At 38.1% G+C, this 19,001-nt stretch overlaps 2 protein-coding genes across 2 annotated transcripts in view; one reads left to right on the forward strand and one right to left on the reverse strand.

The window, feature by feature from the left end:
- Nucleotides 1-1,051: 1,051 nt before the first annotated feature.
- On the reverse strand, nucleotides 1,052-4,178 carry LOC101170040 (transcription factor Ovo-like 2). Its single transcript, XM_020708614.2, has 3 exons — nucleotides 3,987-4,178; nucleotides 2,905-3,094; nucleotides 1,052-2,233 (listed from the first exon to the last, which is right to left on the reverse strand). Exons 1-3 carry the CDS (start codon nucleotides 4,176-4,178, stop codon nucleotides 1,911-1,913), a joined length of 705 nt encoding a protein of 234 aa, XP_020564273.1. The 3' UTR covers nucleotides 1,052-1,910.
- A 5,415-nt stretch (nucleotides 4,179-9,593) lies between these two features.
- The window catches only part of hlcs (holocarboxylase synthetase), a 29,348-nt gene continuing 19,940 nt past the window's right edge, over nucleotides 9,594-19,001 (forward strand). The window contains exons 1-6 of the mRNA XM_004076454.4: nucleotides 9,594-9,971; nucleotides 11,166-11,306; nucleotides 12,766-12,928; nucleotides 13,152-14,149; nucleotides 15,003-15,182; nucleotides 17,545-17,825. Coding sequence (XP_004076502.1) covers nucleotides 9,714-9,971; nucleotides 11,166-11,306; nucleotides 12,766-12,928; nucleotides 13,152-14,149; nucleotides 15,003-15,182; nucleotides 17,545-17,825 — 2,021 coding nt within the window. The 5' untranslated portion in view covers nucleotides 9,594-9,713. The remainder of the gene's footprint in view (nucleotides 9,972-11,165; nucleotides 11,307-12,765; nucleotides 12,929-13,151; nucleotides 14,150-15,002; nucleotides 15,183-17,544; nucleotides 17,826-19,001) is intronic.

The raw sequence follows: 19,001 nt of genomic DNA on the forward strand, positions 1-19,001 counted from the left end.
TGCGGTGGCATGAGGTTGGCAGAAAATTTCTTAAAAATGCAGAAATAATCAGAGACAAACATTCATCCCGTATGTTGATTTTGCCTTCTTACAGGCAAAGTGTCTGCTGTTTGATGGGCTGAGGAACTCCAAACAATGAACCATCATCGGAAGAAAATCTTCTGTTTGTGTTTTTGGGTAGCACTTACATTAGATGCTGGATGTGGGAATTTTAGTTAGGTTTAAATGGATATGATTAATATTCAATTAACATCGCTTCGAATAAAGTCTTTAATTTGTGGATATTTTGAATTGAATTAAATATTCAAACATTAATTTGCAATTTAATTAAAAGTACTTGTTTTGGGCACACCTTATGCTGCAAACATTGATGCCTAAATCTAACAACTTATAAGTTTAAAACCATTTTTCCCCCTTTTCTTTAAATATTTTATTATTCTGTTGAATTTTCTTGCTATTATTTAGTCTTTAACTTCATACATTTTCTCATACTACTTGGATGAAAAAAAGGCTATCAAAAAGGAACATTTTTATTTTCTCCACCTGTTATGTGTACAATTATTTTCGGGAATTCTTTACTATTTTTTTTTTATGTTTGCTAACCCTTGTGCTATCCTAGGCACACGCTGGGAGTTGGGTCATCTAGACCCACTAAACAGTGCTCTGAACCATTTTTCTTCAATGACTTGTGATCTTCAATGGTGTCCATGGATTACATGAAATCTTTCCACCTTTATCCACCTTTGTCATGGCAGGAATAACACATCAAAGTAAGGGTGGGGTCATCTAAGATAGCACAAGGGTTAATGTAATTTAGTTAAAAACAACATGGTCTAAGCTTCATTATTTTTGGGCCTAATTCCAAGCAAATGTTTGACTCCGTCAAGGTCAAGCTGCCTGGGTGACCAGACCAAAAGACAAAATATAAAAAAATGAAATAAAACCATATTAATAGTCATAAAGTTTACATTTCTTTCATGAATAAATAAAAATTACTTAAAGTGAATATGCCAGAATGAAACTAGAGGTGTAACAACTCATTTTAACAACGGTTCGATTTATTTCATTGGCCTCTGTGTATATTTATTTGTATTTATGAACATTTTTTACATCTGCTTTAACTATGCAACCACACAAAACAGCACACAAATCTCCTTTAGTTCTTCACATAAAAATGCTTTAAGATTTGTCATTTGCGATGCAGTAGTTAATAGATACCATAAGGAAAAGAGACTCTTTCTCATTTAATCCTTTCAGAAAAATCACTCTATTTAACAAAAGTATGAGATATTTAGACATGTTTTAATAAAAAAACACACAGATATTTTCACAAAGTGAGATCACATTTCCAGTATCTGTAAAAGGCTCACTCCAATTATCTCTGATCTATAGTTAAATGGTTTCCAGTGGTCATTCCTTTGTGATTATGCCATTTTTTATCCAAAATGTTAAAAAAACCTGTGTCGTTTTCTAGAACATGGTAGACACACAAGCAAGATAGTTAGCACTTGTGCATTAGCATCCTGTCTATCACTTGCATGTCTGCCAGCTTGTCTTTCCACGTAGCAGCTCCAAATCCCTGTTTCTTTTTAAAAACATACTTCGGGGTAGTGGGTCTATAAATTTCACTGTAACCACAAATGCACTACTAACCTTTTGGGGGATGCAAATGCACAAGCAAACAGCTTTTAGACCAACTAAACTAAATTAAACCACACCAAACTAAATGTAGGTTTATATCCTGAAATACAGCTAAACATTCACTGAAAATGCACAGTAAATATTATACATAACTATGGAACATAGTCTGATTAAAATAGAATATTTTATGGAAATTTGTTCTACTTTTAGGTAGACTTGGAACTAATATCTACACATTATATGCAAAGAATACGAATAAGCACAAAATGCTAAATGAAGTACGTGGGGGTGGAATACAACACATAGGGGGTGAGTTTGGGGTCAGTCGATGCAAAAGTGCTGTTTTCATGGGCTTGGCGACGGTAGTATCTGCGAAGCGCAGGACTGCCGGGGTGACGTTGTCTCACGTGCAGGAAATATTCATCTGGACGGCTTGAAGTGTAACCACAGTCTTCACAGACAAAGATCTTGGAGCGTCTTTGGCGGTAGGCGTACTGCTGGTGAACGCCATGAATTTTCCTCATGTGGGACTCCAGAGAGCAGCGCTGTGTGAAAGCTTTCTCGCACAGCTCACACTTGTAAGGACGGATACCTGCAGAAAAAAGGGATGCATTTAGATTCAATTCAGCAAGTTTGTAATGTAAGGCAAATCTTGGCACAAAGATTTACAATGTGATAAACAAAAATCATGTATAAGTTTGTTTTAAATATGCAAAATTAGTCATGGTTTAGCATGGTTTCTCTTTGTTTCTCTCTTTGTTCAAGACACACTGGACCAGGGGTCTGCAACCTTTAACACCTAAAGAGCCATTGGACCGATTTTCTCAGACCACAACTCAGCTGGAGCCGCCAAATCTAACTTCATCTTTTAGAAAAAATTAAAACAGTGATTTGTATTTATAGTCTTGCTACAGTTATGACAAATTTAAATGAACAATTGTTTTTTAGACTGTGAACCTTAAACAAAAACACTTTCAACATAATACCTAAAGTCAGTGACGGAGCAATGTGTGGGGGGCAGAAGCCATTGGAAGGGTGGTAAATGAGAACAGCAGTGGTGGCATGCAGGAGTTTGTATTGATGATTTCTTTCTTCATCTTTTCAATAATGAACTCAAAAATTGGGGGGAAAAGTTTTTTCCCTTGTCCCCAATAGCTCCGCCCCCTATCTAAAGTATTTTCCTACTGGGGTTTTCATACTTATATTTCAACAATTGCAAAAAAAAACAAAAGAAGTCTTTCATGTGCAGATGTTATTTGTGACCTGTGTGCGTCCGCATGTGTCTCTTCAGGTCGAAGGTGTCGTTGAAACCTTTGCCACAGAATCGACAAGGGTGCCTTTTCACCAGGCTGTGGCATTTGAGGTGACGAGTCAACATGCGCTGCAGGGGGAAGACCTTATGGCACACTGAGCACACAAAGTCCCCAGATACGGTGGAAGGGCGGGGACGAGGCTGTTAAGGAGATGTAAAACAACCAAAAATCTTGAGAAAATGTGACAACACAACACCAGTATTTTCATATTCTGAAAAAGTTATATTATTAAAACTGTACATTTTGCTTAAAGTTAACTTTGTTTTTTTAATGGCACAAAGCTATTTTTTAATTTTTCTGTTGTTGAAAAAAAAAGTTAATTTGTTTGTTTAGAAAAGACCAAAAAGTTGCGTCAATACACAAAAACAAAAATTAGAAAACTTTCAACCGATCAAACCTACAGGAGAAAAAATAAAAATAGTTTAGAATTCAAGAAAATTATTGTTTTAGATCATTCCAGAGAGACCAAATTATATTGTGTTTATTTTAATAGAACCACAAGTGGCCACTGGATATCCTTAAATTGTGTTTATGTAATCACCAACGCAGTACATTCTTTTGAGCATTTCCGAGCACGAATTGTAAAAAAATTCTTCATATTTGCATTTCATTTTTGGTCATATTTGTACTAGAATTTGGAAAATAAATTAATTACTTACTGCTTCATCACAAATTTTATGTAAATGGGATACAAACACTTAAAATTATAAATAAAGTCAAAGTAAAAGCAACTTTTGTAAAACACTTAATATGCAATAAAGCTTTGCTTTATTGTTGAAATTTTTTGAAAATAAGCTTTTTTTTTGTAACAAGTGGCAGAAGGCTAAAACTATCGTAAATAAAAATAACTTAACACTAAAGCCAGATGGTCTCTGCATGCAAACTAAAGACTCAACCTGTGCAGGAACATCATGGAGCATCTAAGAAAACAGAGCTCAGAGTTTCAATAAACTGTTTCACAACATGTCATTGAAGCTACATTTTAGAAAATAACATTTTTGCATGAAAAAGCTGACAGTAGTTAAAGCCTACCTTTGCTCTGCTGACAAAAGCCAGTGCATGTGCATTGTGGTGGCAGAATGGGCTCTGGAGCATGGCTTTGGACCATTTCTGTCTCCCATCATCCCCTGGTCCTGTGAAAGGGACTGGAACCGGAGCTTCTGCTGCTCCGTGTGCTGACATGCCCACTGTTGGATGGACAGTGGGAGGCAGCCGAGTCTCCATGGCGAATGATGCCTCCTTTGTAGGATGTTCAGACACTGAAAACAGATCAAAGGGCACAAAAGTGATCATTAAAATCAGCTAGAAACCAGTTTGTGTTCTGTGCCATTGCAGCCAACTCAGAAAAAGGAGTTGTAATGAAGAATGACTTCATTACAGTTTTTCTCAGTTGCTTTGGTACATTTTTCACAAACTCTCCACAACAGTTAGTGCAACCTCCAAAACATTTAGCCATTTGGGGGCAACCTAGTGGCAGTTTCCTGGTGATTTGATCTAATGATGTATGCTTTTGGACATGAAACAGTTGAGTAAGTACAAATCTCTGCAAAATTATCACTTTTTAGGTGCTTTTGATCATTATTAACTTGCTTTTATCATGTTTGTCAAAATGAACTATACTTGTATACTACAGGCTGGATGGTCATTGTTTGTACAACTAACAGTCTACAGTACATCGTTGTGTCAATGCACACACAATTGTTGAACATGTCAAACATTTTGCTCACCAATTATAAAAATATTTCAAGATGGGAAAAGGCAGATGGAAGGAGGGAAACAGAAAACAGCGTGCACACCCATGTTACCCGTCTTGGCCCATACAATATACAACACCTTTTGACTTTTATGAATGCTTTTCATAGGGACAGTATCTTTTAGCCTGGGATTAGCCTGGTGACAATCTGAAAGCATGTAGTAGGCTAGGATAACGTAAGCTTTCACCACTCTGCTGTGGTCGGGAAGTGCTTTCCAGCACATGACAGGATGTTAGTGGAGTATCTTCCTCCCTGCTCTCCATTTCTAAATCCAATTGAGGTGTTTGTCTCTTCCAGGAGGTGGAAGGAATATGACCAGCATCCACATACCCAAATGACTTCTGTAGCAGCCATGAATGCAGCTTGTGATGATATCACAGTAGAGTCTGCAGAGGGTTCTTGAGTAAGAAGATACTTTCCTCAGTGCATGGACAGAGCTGACATTTGCTGTGAAGTCAATGAAGATATGTGGCCAAACAGACAGGAGCGTCTAGCTCATGATTCATTTGCAGCACTCTCTGTTTTACAATATTGTCTGTTTCAAAACCACAGCAGGGAGGTTTATTAGCCAAGGGGAGTTTAATTTTTGTTTTTAAACTTTTTTTTTTTCAGGTGCACAATGCTGTAACCAAGTTGCAAATATACAGTATAAAGTAGAGTGCATAGTCAGTGTCTTGATTTTCTTTTTTATTCTAGTTTTCAAAATGCCACGAATGATATATAAGGCTGTCTTCACTTTACATGACATTGGTAAGAATTCCAGAGCAATATGTCCCAATGAAAACATGTTCAAACCATTTGACTTGACTGTTCAAAGATGCTGGAGTTACAACTTGTCATTTTGACAAGCACCTACTATGTTTTGCAGTTTGCACTAACTTTTTTGAGAAAATGCCTTAGCAGTGGTGCAAACTTTAATACTATTGTAAGAAATGCACTGATGCAACTGAGAAAATTGTATTAAGCTTGGCTAAATAACCTGAAATGTCTTAGTAGCCTACTTTAGCGATGGTCTAAAATATTTGCTGCACTATTATCTCCAGTGAGTAAGCAAAACTCAAAAACAGTAGACAACCTTTACAGTCAAACTTTTACAGTAAACTCAGACATATTTTATTGTCCATTAACACACTGATTGATAAACTTACTGCAAAAAACCTTTGCATATATTCAACCAAATTTTTTCCTGAAAATTAAAGTCCAGCATTTTGATCACAGCGAGTAGCTACACAGACACAGTTTCAAAAAGTAATACATGTTTTGACAAAAACAAATACTTTAGTTTGGCGAAAACAGGACTGATCATTTGCTCATTACTGTAAGTCTTAGTTCAGCTACTGCTGAAAAATTCACGTAGAAGAACCTTAAAGGTTTAATCAGTACAACTTCAGTTCTTCATTTGATTTTGATACATTTTTCAAATTATTGTGGATAGATAGATAGATAGATAGATAGATAGATAGATAGATAGATAGATAGATAGATAGATAGATAGATAGATAGATAGATAGATAGATAGATAGATAGATAGATAGATAGATAGATAGATAGATAGATAGATAGATAGATAGATAGATAGATAGATAGATAGATAGATAGATAGATAGATAGATAGATAGATAGATAGATAGATAGATAGATAGATAGATAGATAGATAGATAGATAGATAGATAGATAGATAGATAGATAGATAGATAGATAGATAGATAGATAGATAGATAGATAGATAGATAGATAGATAGATTCATACCTATGGTCTTGTCTGGTTCTTTCCATTGCCATGCTCCACATGCACCACGTTTCTTCTTCACAAGGAAAGATCTTGGCATCTCTTAAATTCTGAAGATTTTGTTGATCTTTTTCTTTTTTTTTAACTTCACGTTTGGATTTTAGCTCATACTACTCTTGCAATCTTAGTACTCTAATCAATTTGAACGGCTACTGTGCGGTGTGTCTATCACCTTCTACAACTAGAGCCTCATCCCTCGACTATCAGCAGGTAAAGCGCCCAAACAAAATCACAGCTCTCATTTGCATAACCCTGTCCAAGAAAACTGGTGAAGGTCTGATACTCTGACAGGGGAGGGTGGAGGTTGGAAAGTCACTCTGTGGATGTTAGAGCACCTGTGCTGGCTGTGCTTATCCGCCATTTTAACTGGCCTCCCATCAGTTTTGCATGTCAGGTAGTGAAAATCCGGCGAGCTTCTCATTCAAGTAACCCTTGCCATGCAAATGTTGGCCCTGGACCAATCCCCGGCTCCAAATAAAGGGCACGGTCTGAGTAACAGGAGCAAACACAGTGGAGCCACAGCCTTAACTGCTAGGGAAATCAGTCTTTTCTTTCTCTTTTTAGTCCTTTTCATTGCAGCTGTTTCATTGGATTACTGTCTATTGTAAAACGTATTCAGTGAACAGACTGTAAGTCTGTTGACTGTTCAATTTACTTGATTACTGGTATGATGGCATGTTCTGTCTAGTTCTGTCCACAGTCAATGCAAAAACATGCAACATCTAACTGATTCTCATGTGTAACAGTGACAAACATTTTTCAATAAATTGTTCATTTCATCCCTTTTTTGTAAAAAAAGAAAAACACAGTTCTTACATGATAACAGATTAAACTAAATAATTTACCTGTCCAAGCAGCCAACATGCACATCTGATTTCACAGGACTTTGCACAAATTATACAAATGAGTCTAAAGCCTGTCATGCAAATTGCAATAGAGGTTACTTGGAGAACATCAGGATGATCGTGTGGCTCAAACTACTCAACAACAGACAACCACTGCAGCACAGAATCTCTGTTAGCCTACAGTTGGGCTGTTTTGGGGGTTTTCACAATAAGGAGAGAAACCTCAGCTTTAATACTTATCAGATTTACATTGGCAGACAAAATATTTAACCCATTCCAGCCTGACTCAATTTCCAATTACTGGTATAAAAAATAATATTCTTCTATGCTTTTTCAGGTCAAGGTGATGCTAAATTAAGTGGAGTCCTAGATTTAATGGTATGTTACAAATTAGTGACCTACAAAACAAAAGGGTTAAACAGCAATAATGAATTTAAACTCCTTGTAAAAATAAAAGTCATATTAAATAGCTGAAGCTGAACATTTTTTTAATATCTTAACTGCTATTCAAGACTGGCTGGGGGACTTCGTTGCAATATGTGCTTCATATTACAATAAATTATATTTTCTGCTCTTTGTGAGCCTTTTTTTCAACAACGTAAGACGACTCAACTGTGATTCTAAAGTGGAAAATTGCTATTTTTATTCTGTTCCTAAGTAAAATATTCTTTCTATAGCATGTATTTATGTTTTAAATACACATTTGTTACATGTTTAATGTTAAAAATGTCCCCTTTGTTTATTTATGGAATGACAATCTTTTAATGTTTAACCCTAGAAAAGTCATTACATCAAAGAATTGACAGAAAAATATTTTTTGGGAATGAAGGTGTTTTTAAACCCTTTCATAACATCCCATTAAAAAATAGCAATATAATCTTTACGAATCATCATTTATGATATTTTGGATGATTTGGTATATTTTTCCCCACAATGAAGTTGCCTTGAGTGTTTAGAAAAAAGTAGTTTATGTCTCAAATTTAAAACAGATGTTTTTAACATGGTGTAACTGAATTATAAATAAAGAATTATCAACAATTAACATTCTTTCAATGCAGGAAGTTGATATTTAAAAAACCAAATGACAATAAATGAGTTATTTTCACCACGAAGTTTTGAAAATTAGCTGAACGTTTTTCCACCAAAAGTGTTTTTAGAGATTTTATGGAAGCAGCCATTTTGAAATTAGCAGGAAAGTCCTTCTACTGCCCCAAGAGAAAATGATAATTTACTATAAGGCAAAAAAAAATATGGACCAAGTTATTTATTTCCATTTCTTTTTGAGGAATTTTTGGATTAAGCCAATGAAATAGGCGTCTCAGAAATGCATGTCTCAAAATAATATACATGAGTTCATATTTCATTTTTTTAAATGAGTTTTGCGATTGTCGCTTGTTCACCACAATCACCCTCACACAACAGGACAGTTATTACAGTATATCATGTACACTTTATTCTACACATGTCAGCCTGCAGACAGAAATCTGAGCTTTTCTTTTGTCAAAAGTCGTCTAATAATATTGTCTGATTTGTACTGTTAGTGTATTTCGTGAAGTGTATAGCAGACTGCACTATGAGTCCCTGCCTTCCAGAGCTACACTCTAACTGTATGCAAAGCACCTGCATGTGTGCTGCGGCATGGAAATAATCTGGCAGTTCCCTTTAACTTCACTCAACAACAACAAAATTTAAGGTCCTTCCAGTGGCACCGAACCCAAACCTACTGCTCTGACATCAGTTGCAGAACTCTGCATAGTTTGCAATTAATTTAAGCTTTTGTTTGGAAATAAAAATATTTTCTGACGGCATCTATTTGTAACTGTAAATCCTGCTCTTTGTTCCCTGAGTAAACGGCCTGTTTGAGCATGTCTGTGAACAGACACACCTGTTTTTTGTATTTTTCCGTGCTCTGTTTGTATATATACAAAAGTATACTTTTCATAAAGCTGATAGGACTTGCAGAGTTTTTAGTTCAAGTAAGAATTCACATCTTATTGAAACTGTGAAAGCAATCGTTTTTCATTTATTTTAGTTTTCAAATGTGAAGTTATGGGAGTGTAAAGAATATAAAAAAACATTTTTTTAATGTTTTTTTATATAAATGAGTGGGTATAATATATGTGTTTTATTATAAGTAACTTTATTTATTGCAAATACATTTTTTTATTTAGTTTTTAAAGCAACAAAGCGTAGCAGTAACGCATGTTCAACAGCAGGGGGCGATGTAGCGCAAATGCTCGTTAATCTGCCAGATCAAAAAAAGGAAAATAAGAAACACAGTCGCTAGTAGCACAACAGTCTTTGCTGTGAGGTTTGAAAGATGTGAAAGATGAAGATCAAAGACAGCCGTGACATTAGTGTGTGGAGAAGATGCTGATAACGCTGTGCTACGTCTACATGTGGGTGCGCTTCCATAAGTGCTACTCGATGCTGATCCGCAACAGCCTGTTCAGACTGAGTAGCAGCAGCAGCCGGTTTTGCTTCAGTTTCTGCCCGAGTTCAGTGTCTGAGCCTGCGTCGGTACCAGCACCGCCCTCTGGACCGCATGCAGCCGCTCCCCGAGTCATCGCCGAGGACAACGTCTTCCTCCAGCTCGGAGACAAGGCCGTTTATGTTACTGAGCCCCAGGTTCGAAACCTAGCTTAATCATCCGTCACAACATCATGTCATTAGTGCTAGCAAATTGGTCAACAGGATTGTTTACACGGTTTAGTTGTTTGATTTTCAGCTAAAACACCGACTGCAGCGATCCACGGAGGGTTTTACGGTTTTTAGATGATAAAATAATTTATTCCTAAATAAAGTGCGTAGTTTAAGTTTAATAAACCTTTGAGTGGGCAGTTTGGCAGCCTGGACAGACCTAACATCGAAGAGAACGCAGCGTGTTTACTAGCATCATAGCTGAATTCAGCTTAAGTATAGCACCATAGTTAAATTCAACTAAAGTGAGTGTGAACAATGTGATACATCTAAAAAACAAAACAAAAAACACTGTTTTTAAAACACTAATTTAATTTTAAAAATGGGGAATCTTGAGGTATTATACAAAAAAAAGAAATGCTTGTAGAACATGTTGGTTCTTCTGCACCTGTTCTACTTTACTGTCAACCTTGGACTTGGTTCTGCGCCCGTCCGTATGTTGCTCACCACCTGCCATAGCATGTTGCTGCCACAGGAGGGCAGTCTCCTCAATGTTTTGACTGTCTCACTGTGGGAATTAACTTTACCTGTAGAATGAAAAATAAGCAGAACAGTCACGATTTTAGAGAAAGTGTCTCTATAGACAAGTTAAAGAAAAAGGAAACACTAATTCATGTCAGGACATGAATTTCTGAAAGGAATTAGATTTTTTCAGAAAAAACTAACATATTTAGCTTTGATTGTCAGGGGAACATTTACTAAGGCATTCGCAAATTACTAAAGAGTTACATAGTAAAGTTCAATCCACATAATCTTTATATATAAAGTCCCTCTCCGATCATCTTTTGATCTATTTTCAAAATGTTCCCAGTGTTTTTTTATTAAAAAACAAACAAAAAAACTATTGTTTTCTAGGACATAGTTTCTGCAGAGTGGCAGGAGTTTATTAGAAATTTACCTATGAGTTATCTGTGGGGCCACTATTGCCGAGCAACCCCCCTTCCTATTTCTCCATGTTACTGAGAGGTCGGAGCAGTATTCACAACAAAGTGAATAAAGTAATACTCAGTAATTTTTAGCTTTACTTTCTTTATATATGTCCTCCATCATGAGAAAAATACCAAAAATAAAATGTTGTGTTTTCTGTCTCAACTCAGACTTTCTTTATTAAAATGTCTCCAGGTGTGTGACGACCTGAGCAAGTGGACCGTTCTTCTAGGATCCTCTCTGGTTTGTGGTCCACAAATAGATAACATTTCCTTCATCATAGAAGCTGCAGGGCCCAGAGTGGGACTTCTTTCTCCTCCCACAACCAATAAGAAAGTAAGCACCACACAGTTGAGCATTAGTTCAGAAGAAAAGCTGAAGTTTTAGTGGCAATTTTTTTTAGAGGCATGATTATTAAGGCTTTAAAAATGCTGTGAAATTTAATGTATAGGTCAAATTTTATCGTTATTTTTTTTGTCAAAACCATTTTTAAACCTCAAAAGATCTGATGATCTTATCCTGATTGTTTCCAAAGACCAAAAGTGTCAATAATTAAATACAAGACCATGTGTTTGTGTGTCATTCAGGTTTCATTTCTTCCTGTTTATTAGGTAGTCATGATGCACATAGGTAAATATGTTTTTCATCTGTACATCCCTTTGTTTGCAGAGTAAAAAAGGCAGATTCAAAAGGGTTTTTTTTGTTGTTGCTTATCCTAACAAAAAAGAAACAGAAGACAATTCTTTGAGACTTTCAGCTCTGAAATATCAGAACTTTCACAGTAAAAGGCCTCACTGTTAAAAAGAATAAGATAAGATAAGAGAATATGGGGCTGCATTGGTTAGCGCTCTTGCCTTACAGCAAGAAGGCCCCCGGTTCAAATCTTGGCTGGGGGATATAAAAAAAAAAAAACTCACAATATCAATGGGGGACCTTTCTGTGTGGAGTTTGCATGTTCTCCCCGTGTATGCGTGGATTTTCTCCGGGGTCTCCGGCTTCCTCCCACCGTCCAAAAACATGCTTCATAGGTTACTTGGTTATTCTAAATTGTCCCTAGGTGTGAGTGTGAGAGTGAATGGGTGTGTGATTGAGGACATTCTACCCTGCGACAGACTGGCAACCTGTCCAGGGTGTCCCCTGCCTTTCGCCCACAAGTGGCTGGGATAGGCTCCAGCAGCCCCGTGACCCCGAAAGGGAGAAACGGAATTGAAAATGAATGAATGAAGAGAACATGGTAAAAGGACTGTTTAAATGGGTAAATATCAGAAGCCAAGAAAATGTCTCTTTAACAGCAGTTAAAAAAAAAAAACTAATTTTACCTCAAGTTTGACTTTCAAGCATTTTGGTTTTGTATTGGTGTTGTTTTTTAATTAATTTTTAATAAAAATATGCTAATAATGATGTTATTAAAGCATTATATTATATTATTAAAGAGCCTTTTTTTCTAATGATATAATGTAAATATTGTAGAAAGCTAGTGGAAAGATGTTACTTGAGTGCTCAAACTATTTCTAAAGTACTACATGGTAACATTTATTATTTACTGGGATTTTGTTTTTATGTTTTTGATATATATAAACTATAATATATTGAACAGAAAAGAGCAAAAAATAACAACAGTTAATTATCCTCAGTAATAGTCGGCCATTAACCCTTACTTATGTAATCAAAGAAATGCTTTTAATTTGACAGATTTGAGTTTGATGCAGGAAGTCTGTTATTGGCCCAGTTTGGGCAACATTTGGATGTTTTTCCCAGCATGCACGTGGGTTCTCATGTTGTTTGTTGTGTTCAGGTGCTGAAGTGGTCTGACTGCTGCCTCCCTCTGGCCTGCAGCCCTGACCAGCCGTTCAGGGCGGTCGCTCAGGCCAGCATAGATGACTTCACTCGTCTTGGGGTGGCGTTCATTGAAGGTCGACTGCAGCTGGACGATGGACTCGTGCCTTTGAAGATAGTCCGTACGTTCCCCTTCATTGCGTTCATTCCCTCCCCAGTAACTCCTGCAGGCTCACTAAACATAGTTGTTGCCTCCTCCATTCTGACCACCAGAAAGAGTTTGTTTCCCTTTGAGTTGTTAAGTTTGTAAGTGAAAATGCTGTCAATGATTGAAGAAATCTCATCAGATTTTGAACAAAAAAGATGGTTTCCCCTCACTTTTTTTTTATTGTTCTGTTCATGCAGCGGTTCTTCTTCAAGCTCGTACTCTAAGCAAACTGCTGAAGGATCAGCAACAGCAGAGCGCAAACTCCTCTGCGACCAAAACATCCGTCCCCGAAACCTTGTGTCATCACCTGACCGTTGAACCGCAACAGCTTCAGGGCCGCAAAGGCAGCCTGTTTCTCCTCCCGGAGGTGAGGAGGATGCTGGAGGAGCGGCGCGGGTCAGAGCCGCTCCCCAGCAGCCAAGTGTTGGGCCCGGTCAATAACCTGGATGAAAGCTGCTTGAGGAACCATCACCACATGGAGGGCCACGCCCATCACCTCCATCTTTCCAGCTGCAACGAGTGTTTGGAACTAGAGAACAGCACCATCCTGTCGGTGAAGTACGCGTCGGCCGAAAACATCCCCGACCTCCCGGATGATGGATCAGTGGATCTGAACAGTGTGGATGAGGGTCTGGACGAACTTGAACATGACGCCAAAGGGTTTTTCAGTCAAGGCAAGACCCTCCCAAATGTTCTGGTGTACACCGGTGGCAGTCAGGAGCGCTATCAGGCCATCCTCAAGGTTTTATCAGAGTGCATCAATGTTGAAAACAGCATCATCTATCCTCTCCAGCCGCAGCAGGCACTGAGCGACCCCTGGCTGGAGAACACCAGGCTCCTGGTGCTGGCAGATGAGGGGCCCCTAACCCCTGAGCTTCAGACCCGCTTTCTCATCTACCTAAACCAGGGCGGTAAGGTCTTGGGGGTGGGCTCCGCCCTCTGCCCAGCAGGTCTGCGTTTGGAAGCCAGGGACGGTTGCCACATGCAAGTCAGGAGGCTGACCTTCACCAGGGAAGACAGCACAGAGCTGGAAGTGAGCATTTTGGCGAGCGGGAAGGTCTACATACGGGACCCTCTGGGAGGGGGAGAGGTGGAGCTCTGGGGGGAGCTGAAAAGTGACGCCCCTCATCCGAGGGACATGGTCATCGTTCGGGTGACCCACGGAGAGGACGGAGGGGAAGCTGTTCTTTCTCAGGTGAACCCACTTTATAAAAAAAACAGAACCACAACAAAAGGATGTTAAAGACCCACTTAGACAAAAAGGGTGTTTGGGATGTTCTTGTAGCGTTTTTGTCGTGGTGGAGGACATAGTATAAGAAAATCAAACTTAACATTTCTTTTCTGGACTTTTTTTTAATTCAAGTGGTTGTGAATCAGGAGCAGACAAAAGAATGGAGTTTAAAAAAGGAGTATTTGTGACAGAAAATGCAATCTCCCTGCTCAGAGCTCCAGCAATGGGAATGGGGGCGGGGTTGCTTCATGCCAACAGTTCCGCCCACAACTCAGAGGGTGAATTTCTTTAGAACTACTGCCGCTCTACAGAAACTATATCCTAGTAAACAACACAGGTTTGGGATTTTGTTGAAAAACAACAATCATAATTATAAAACCTCTGGGAACACTTTTAAAACAGATCCATGGATGACCAGAGTGGGACGTTGAACAACATTTATTTTGCTGTAATTTAAAAGACATTTAAATGGAGAGTGTGGCATGCTAATGCGGTGATGCTGCCCTTAAAACTGACTTATAATGTTCAGTCTTAGCTAGCAATTAACCACATAAATGACTCTAAAGAAGAAATCTTGATGCTTTACATGACGCTACAGGCTCCTGATTCAAGTCTAATGAACGTTTTTGTGTTAAAACCTGTAGCAAAAGAGCCATTTGTGTAAATGTGAATGTTCAGCCCGCACAAATGTTTTCAAGACTTCAAATTTCAACAGTTGACCGTTAACCACTTTTATACTGAACTAATTAGCAGTGAAGCTCTGGTCTTTCCTCGTCTGTGTCAGATTTTCAGTAAACGTGCGTTCATTTACCTGCAGGTCCTCTTTGACGTCACACCAGAGTCTCAGAATTTGGACCGAAAAGGCTTCGATGAACTGAAGCTCGGCAACAAGCTGCGGCACGAAATCTTGACTGAGATCCTCTCCTCTCTGGGGCTCAACTGCGAACCAAACCGGACTTTATCCGAAAGCCCGGTCCACCTGCTCGCCACCTCTAAGGTGAGAAGCTGCAGTGCAGAGTTGTCCTTCTGCCAGAACAGTGAAGGTTTGCTTAGTTTATGCATGTTTTCTATGATGCTTTGCATGAAAATCAAAGTTTAGTATGAATTTAGCATGAATTCTTGTTTCTTAGCATTCCTCTCTACACCCCTATGAGCAACTGTTCATTCATCATGCAGATGTTCTGCATTGTACACATGTGGAAACCATTTGACTTGGTAAATTTATGCAAAAATGTGAACACATGCTGCAGACTAATTTCACGTCTGTTTACAGAGGTCTTGTAAAAATACACGAGGGCAGCTCTTCAAATCTGACTCCCAGCTTTTGTTTTTTCAGCAGAGGTAACATTAAAACTGAGTAAAGATTTGAATTATTGATAATACTATTAAAACTTTACAATTTTTACTTCTGGTCATTAAACGAACTGAAAACTCTTCACTAAATCCTTAACTTGGGACATTTGTTGGAAAATATTAATGTTTTCTCAAAAATAAAGATTCCATGAATATCTCAGGGATGACTTGAAACTCTTTTTACAGGAAATTGTGAAACGGTAGCAGACATTAAAGGATAGATATAGTTAAAAAACACAGATGTTACAGTTTCAGTAAGTTCAGAGATTTCCTTACTAAAGACAACCTGTTAGGAGAAAAAAAAAAGAAACCATATGTCTACAAGAAAATTCAAGAAATTAGTTTGAGACAATTAGATTGGTCTGCAGAAGAAAAAGGTAAACCTGGGGGAAAATTCTAAAGTGAGCACTAACAGAAGCTGGAGCTGAGATTGGGGTGTTTTAGAAACAGCCACTAGAGGGAGTAAGATCTCTACCATGGTTAAACAGAAACAACTTCTTAAAATGTAGGATACTGATGGCCAAAAAATGGACATGAATGTATAACTGTTCAACAAATTCTTCTTAAATCACATACATGTCATTAAAATCCATTTACAAAATGTAATGTCTTTCTCTACACGCTGGTACTTGTAAATGGAGGAACACATAAAGTCCCATTAGCTGTCACACACCTAGGCGTGTGAAATTTGTTCTCCGCATTTGACCCATCCCCTGGGGAAGCAGTGACCTGCAGATAGAACTGCGGGAGGGAAATATTTGGTGGTTTAATCCCCCCCCAATCCAAAACCTTTTTAGAGTATGGTTTTGAACTGACGACCCTCCAGTTTTAGGGTGAACACTCCACCACAAGGCCACTGATCGGATTATCTGATTAAGAGTTAACATTCATTAAATTCTAAATTCAAGATCTTATCTTGGATCAGCAAGAAATAAGAAAAAACATATCTCTACGCTGTTATTTAATTTTTTTACACCTATTAAATTTCACTTTTGCCTAAGAATTGTTTTATCAAGATACATATGAAGTTTTTTTTAAAGCACTCGGTTAAAATTTGTAGAAACGAGATCATATATTTATCCCTTTCACGGTTTCTTTGCTGATATTTGGGGGGAAAACTGCAGCTTTTAAACAGGAGAACTTTTTAATTGATGATTGCTGTACTCAAATTCCCAAAATTGATTTTATATATTTTTTTCTTTGAATCTTCTTTGGTTAAAGTCAACAAATGAATACAAAATCTGACATCCCTGAATTTGGCAGTGAATGTGGTGAATGTTTAAATTCTTCCTATTTATCTAAAATAATTAAAGAAAATATTTTCTCTAGTAGTTTAAGTTCAATTTTACAAAAAGGTTTTATGATGCAAATGTAGACTTTTCTAGGTGTAATGATAATGTTTTAACTCAAACTGTTAATCAAAGACGTTTCACCTCAGTTTTGTTTCTGCCTTGAATCAGAAGACATGAGACTTTCACGTTTAGCATGAAGAAAAAGTTCAATATTATTGCAATTCATAAAGTCCTACTCCAATCATCTTATCATCTATTTTCAAAGCGTTCCCAGTGGTCTTTTAATCATGATTATGCTGTTTTAAAAAAAAAAAAAAAAAAAAACTTTTGTTACTTGGACAAAGTTTCTGCACAGCGGCAGTGGTTCATCAGAAATCAAACCTCTTGAGTAGTGGGTGAGACTGTTGGTGTGGAGCAGCCCAGCCCCCCTTCCCTTCCCCATTGCTAAGAGTTTGGCGCAGGAAGCTTGCATTTTCTATACCACAAATACACAATTTTTCAAATGTTTCCATCTGCTCCTGATTAACAATGATTGGAATCAAGAAATACTCAGAAATGCAATTTTGAACTCAATTTTCTCAATATCAGTCCTCTATTAGAGAATGATGTACGTACAAGTTTTTAATAAGCATATGTTGCTTTGAAAAGTTTTAAAGATGATTTGCCTCTTTACATGCAGAATAGCTGAAGTTGTCTCCTTTTTGTTCCACACAGGAGGCCAGAACCAGCTTCATGAAGTGGCTGCAGACAAAGTCCAATCAAAATGCAGAGTTCAAGATATCCAAGACGTCTTTCCGGCTAGTGTCTTCCTCTGAAGTTAAGGAAGGTCCCGTATCGGCTGAAGGCTCTTTGGCCCTCATCACCGACTCCACGGGGTCGCAGGAGTGGCCACACTTTAGTTTTGAGACCTACAGAAAACACCTGAAGAGCAGCCTTCTAGGAAACACCGTGCTGTATGCAGAGGTCACCACGTCTACCATGGATCTGCTGGAAGGGTAATGGTACTTCTTTTTTTTCCTAATCGATACAGGGGCCTAAACTTATTCTTAATTGTACCATGGAGGAAATTACTATTTCATCCATCGCAAATTTTGTAGGTTTGCCCACTTAAAAAGAAGCTGACAGTCTGTCATCCTAATGGTTCATTTGAGCAGGGAGAGATAAAAAAAAAATCAGGAATGTATATTTGCATTTCATTGAGGGTAAATAAGTATTTGAACACTCTTTCCAGAGTTTAGTTTTGTGGCTAAACCCTTATTATCAAACACAGAGGTCAGACCTTTGTGGTAGTTGATGAGCAGGTTTCTGCACATATCAGGAGTAATTGTGGTCCAGTCTTTTTTGCAAAAGTCATTCAGATTTGGTGGCTGTCGCTTGGCAACTCTGAGCTTTAGCTCTCTCCATAGGTTCTCTATAGAATGGAGGTCCTGAGACTGGTCACACCATTCCCTGACATTGATAAGCTTCTTCAGCCATTCCTTGTTTGCCATGGCTGAATGTTTTGGGACATTCTCCTGTTGGAAGACCCATCCACGACACATTTGAAGCCTCCTGGAGGAGGAAAGGAGGTTCTCACTCAGGATTTGACAGAACACGGCTCCGCCCATCCTCTTGTCGACATGGGGAAGTAGCCCTGGGCAGAAAAATACCCCAAAGCATAATGTTTCCCCCTCTGTGCTTTACAATGTTCATTGGTAAACTTCAGGCCGGCTTGCACACAAACTTTCTAAAGCAGGGCTACTTTGTCAGCAATATGTTAAACCATTGTGACGTAAATATTACCAATGGTTTCCTCTGTGACAGTGGTACCAGCTGTTTTCAGATAATCAACAAACTCCTGCTGAATAGTTTTATAGTTCTGACTGTTCTCATGATCATGGAAACCCCACCAGGTCAGATCTTGTTTGGAGTCCAGACCTATAGGTGGATTGATAGTCATGTTGCAGCAATAGTTTTGACCTTAACCTCCAGCTTCTCGCTGATTGTTTTGTAGTCCATTCCGGTCTGGTGCAGGTCTGCAATGTTCTCCCTTAAATCCACTGAAGGTTCTTGAGTCTTTTCCATGTTGGAGAGTTTGAAGTCTGACTGATGGACTGATTCTGTGGACTGGATTCTTTTCTACAGGTGAATAGTTCAAACAGATGTCTTCAGTTCAGGTAACAGGTTGATTA

Source organism: Oryzias latipes, chromosome 14 (assembly GCF_002234675.1).
Source record: "Oryzias latipes chromosome 14, ASM223467v1".
In the NCBI taxonomy this organism is placed as follows: domain Eukaryota; kingdom Metazoa; phylum Chordata; class Actinopteri; order Beloniformes; family Adrianichthyidae; genus Oryzias; species Oryzias latipes.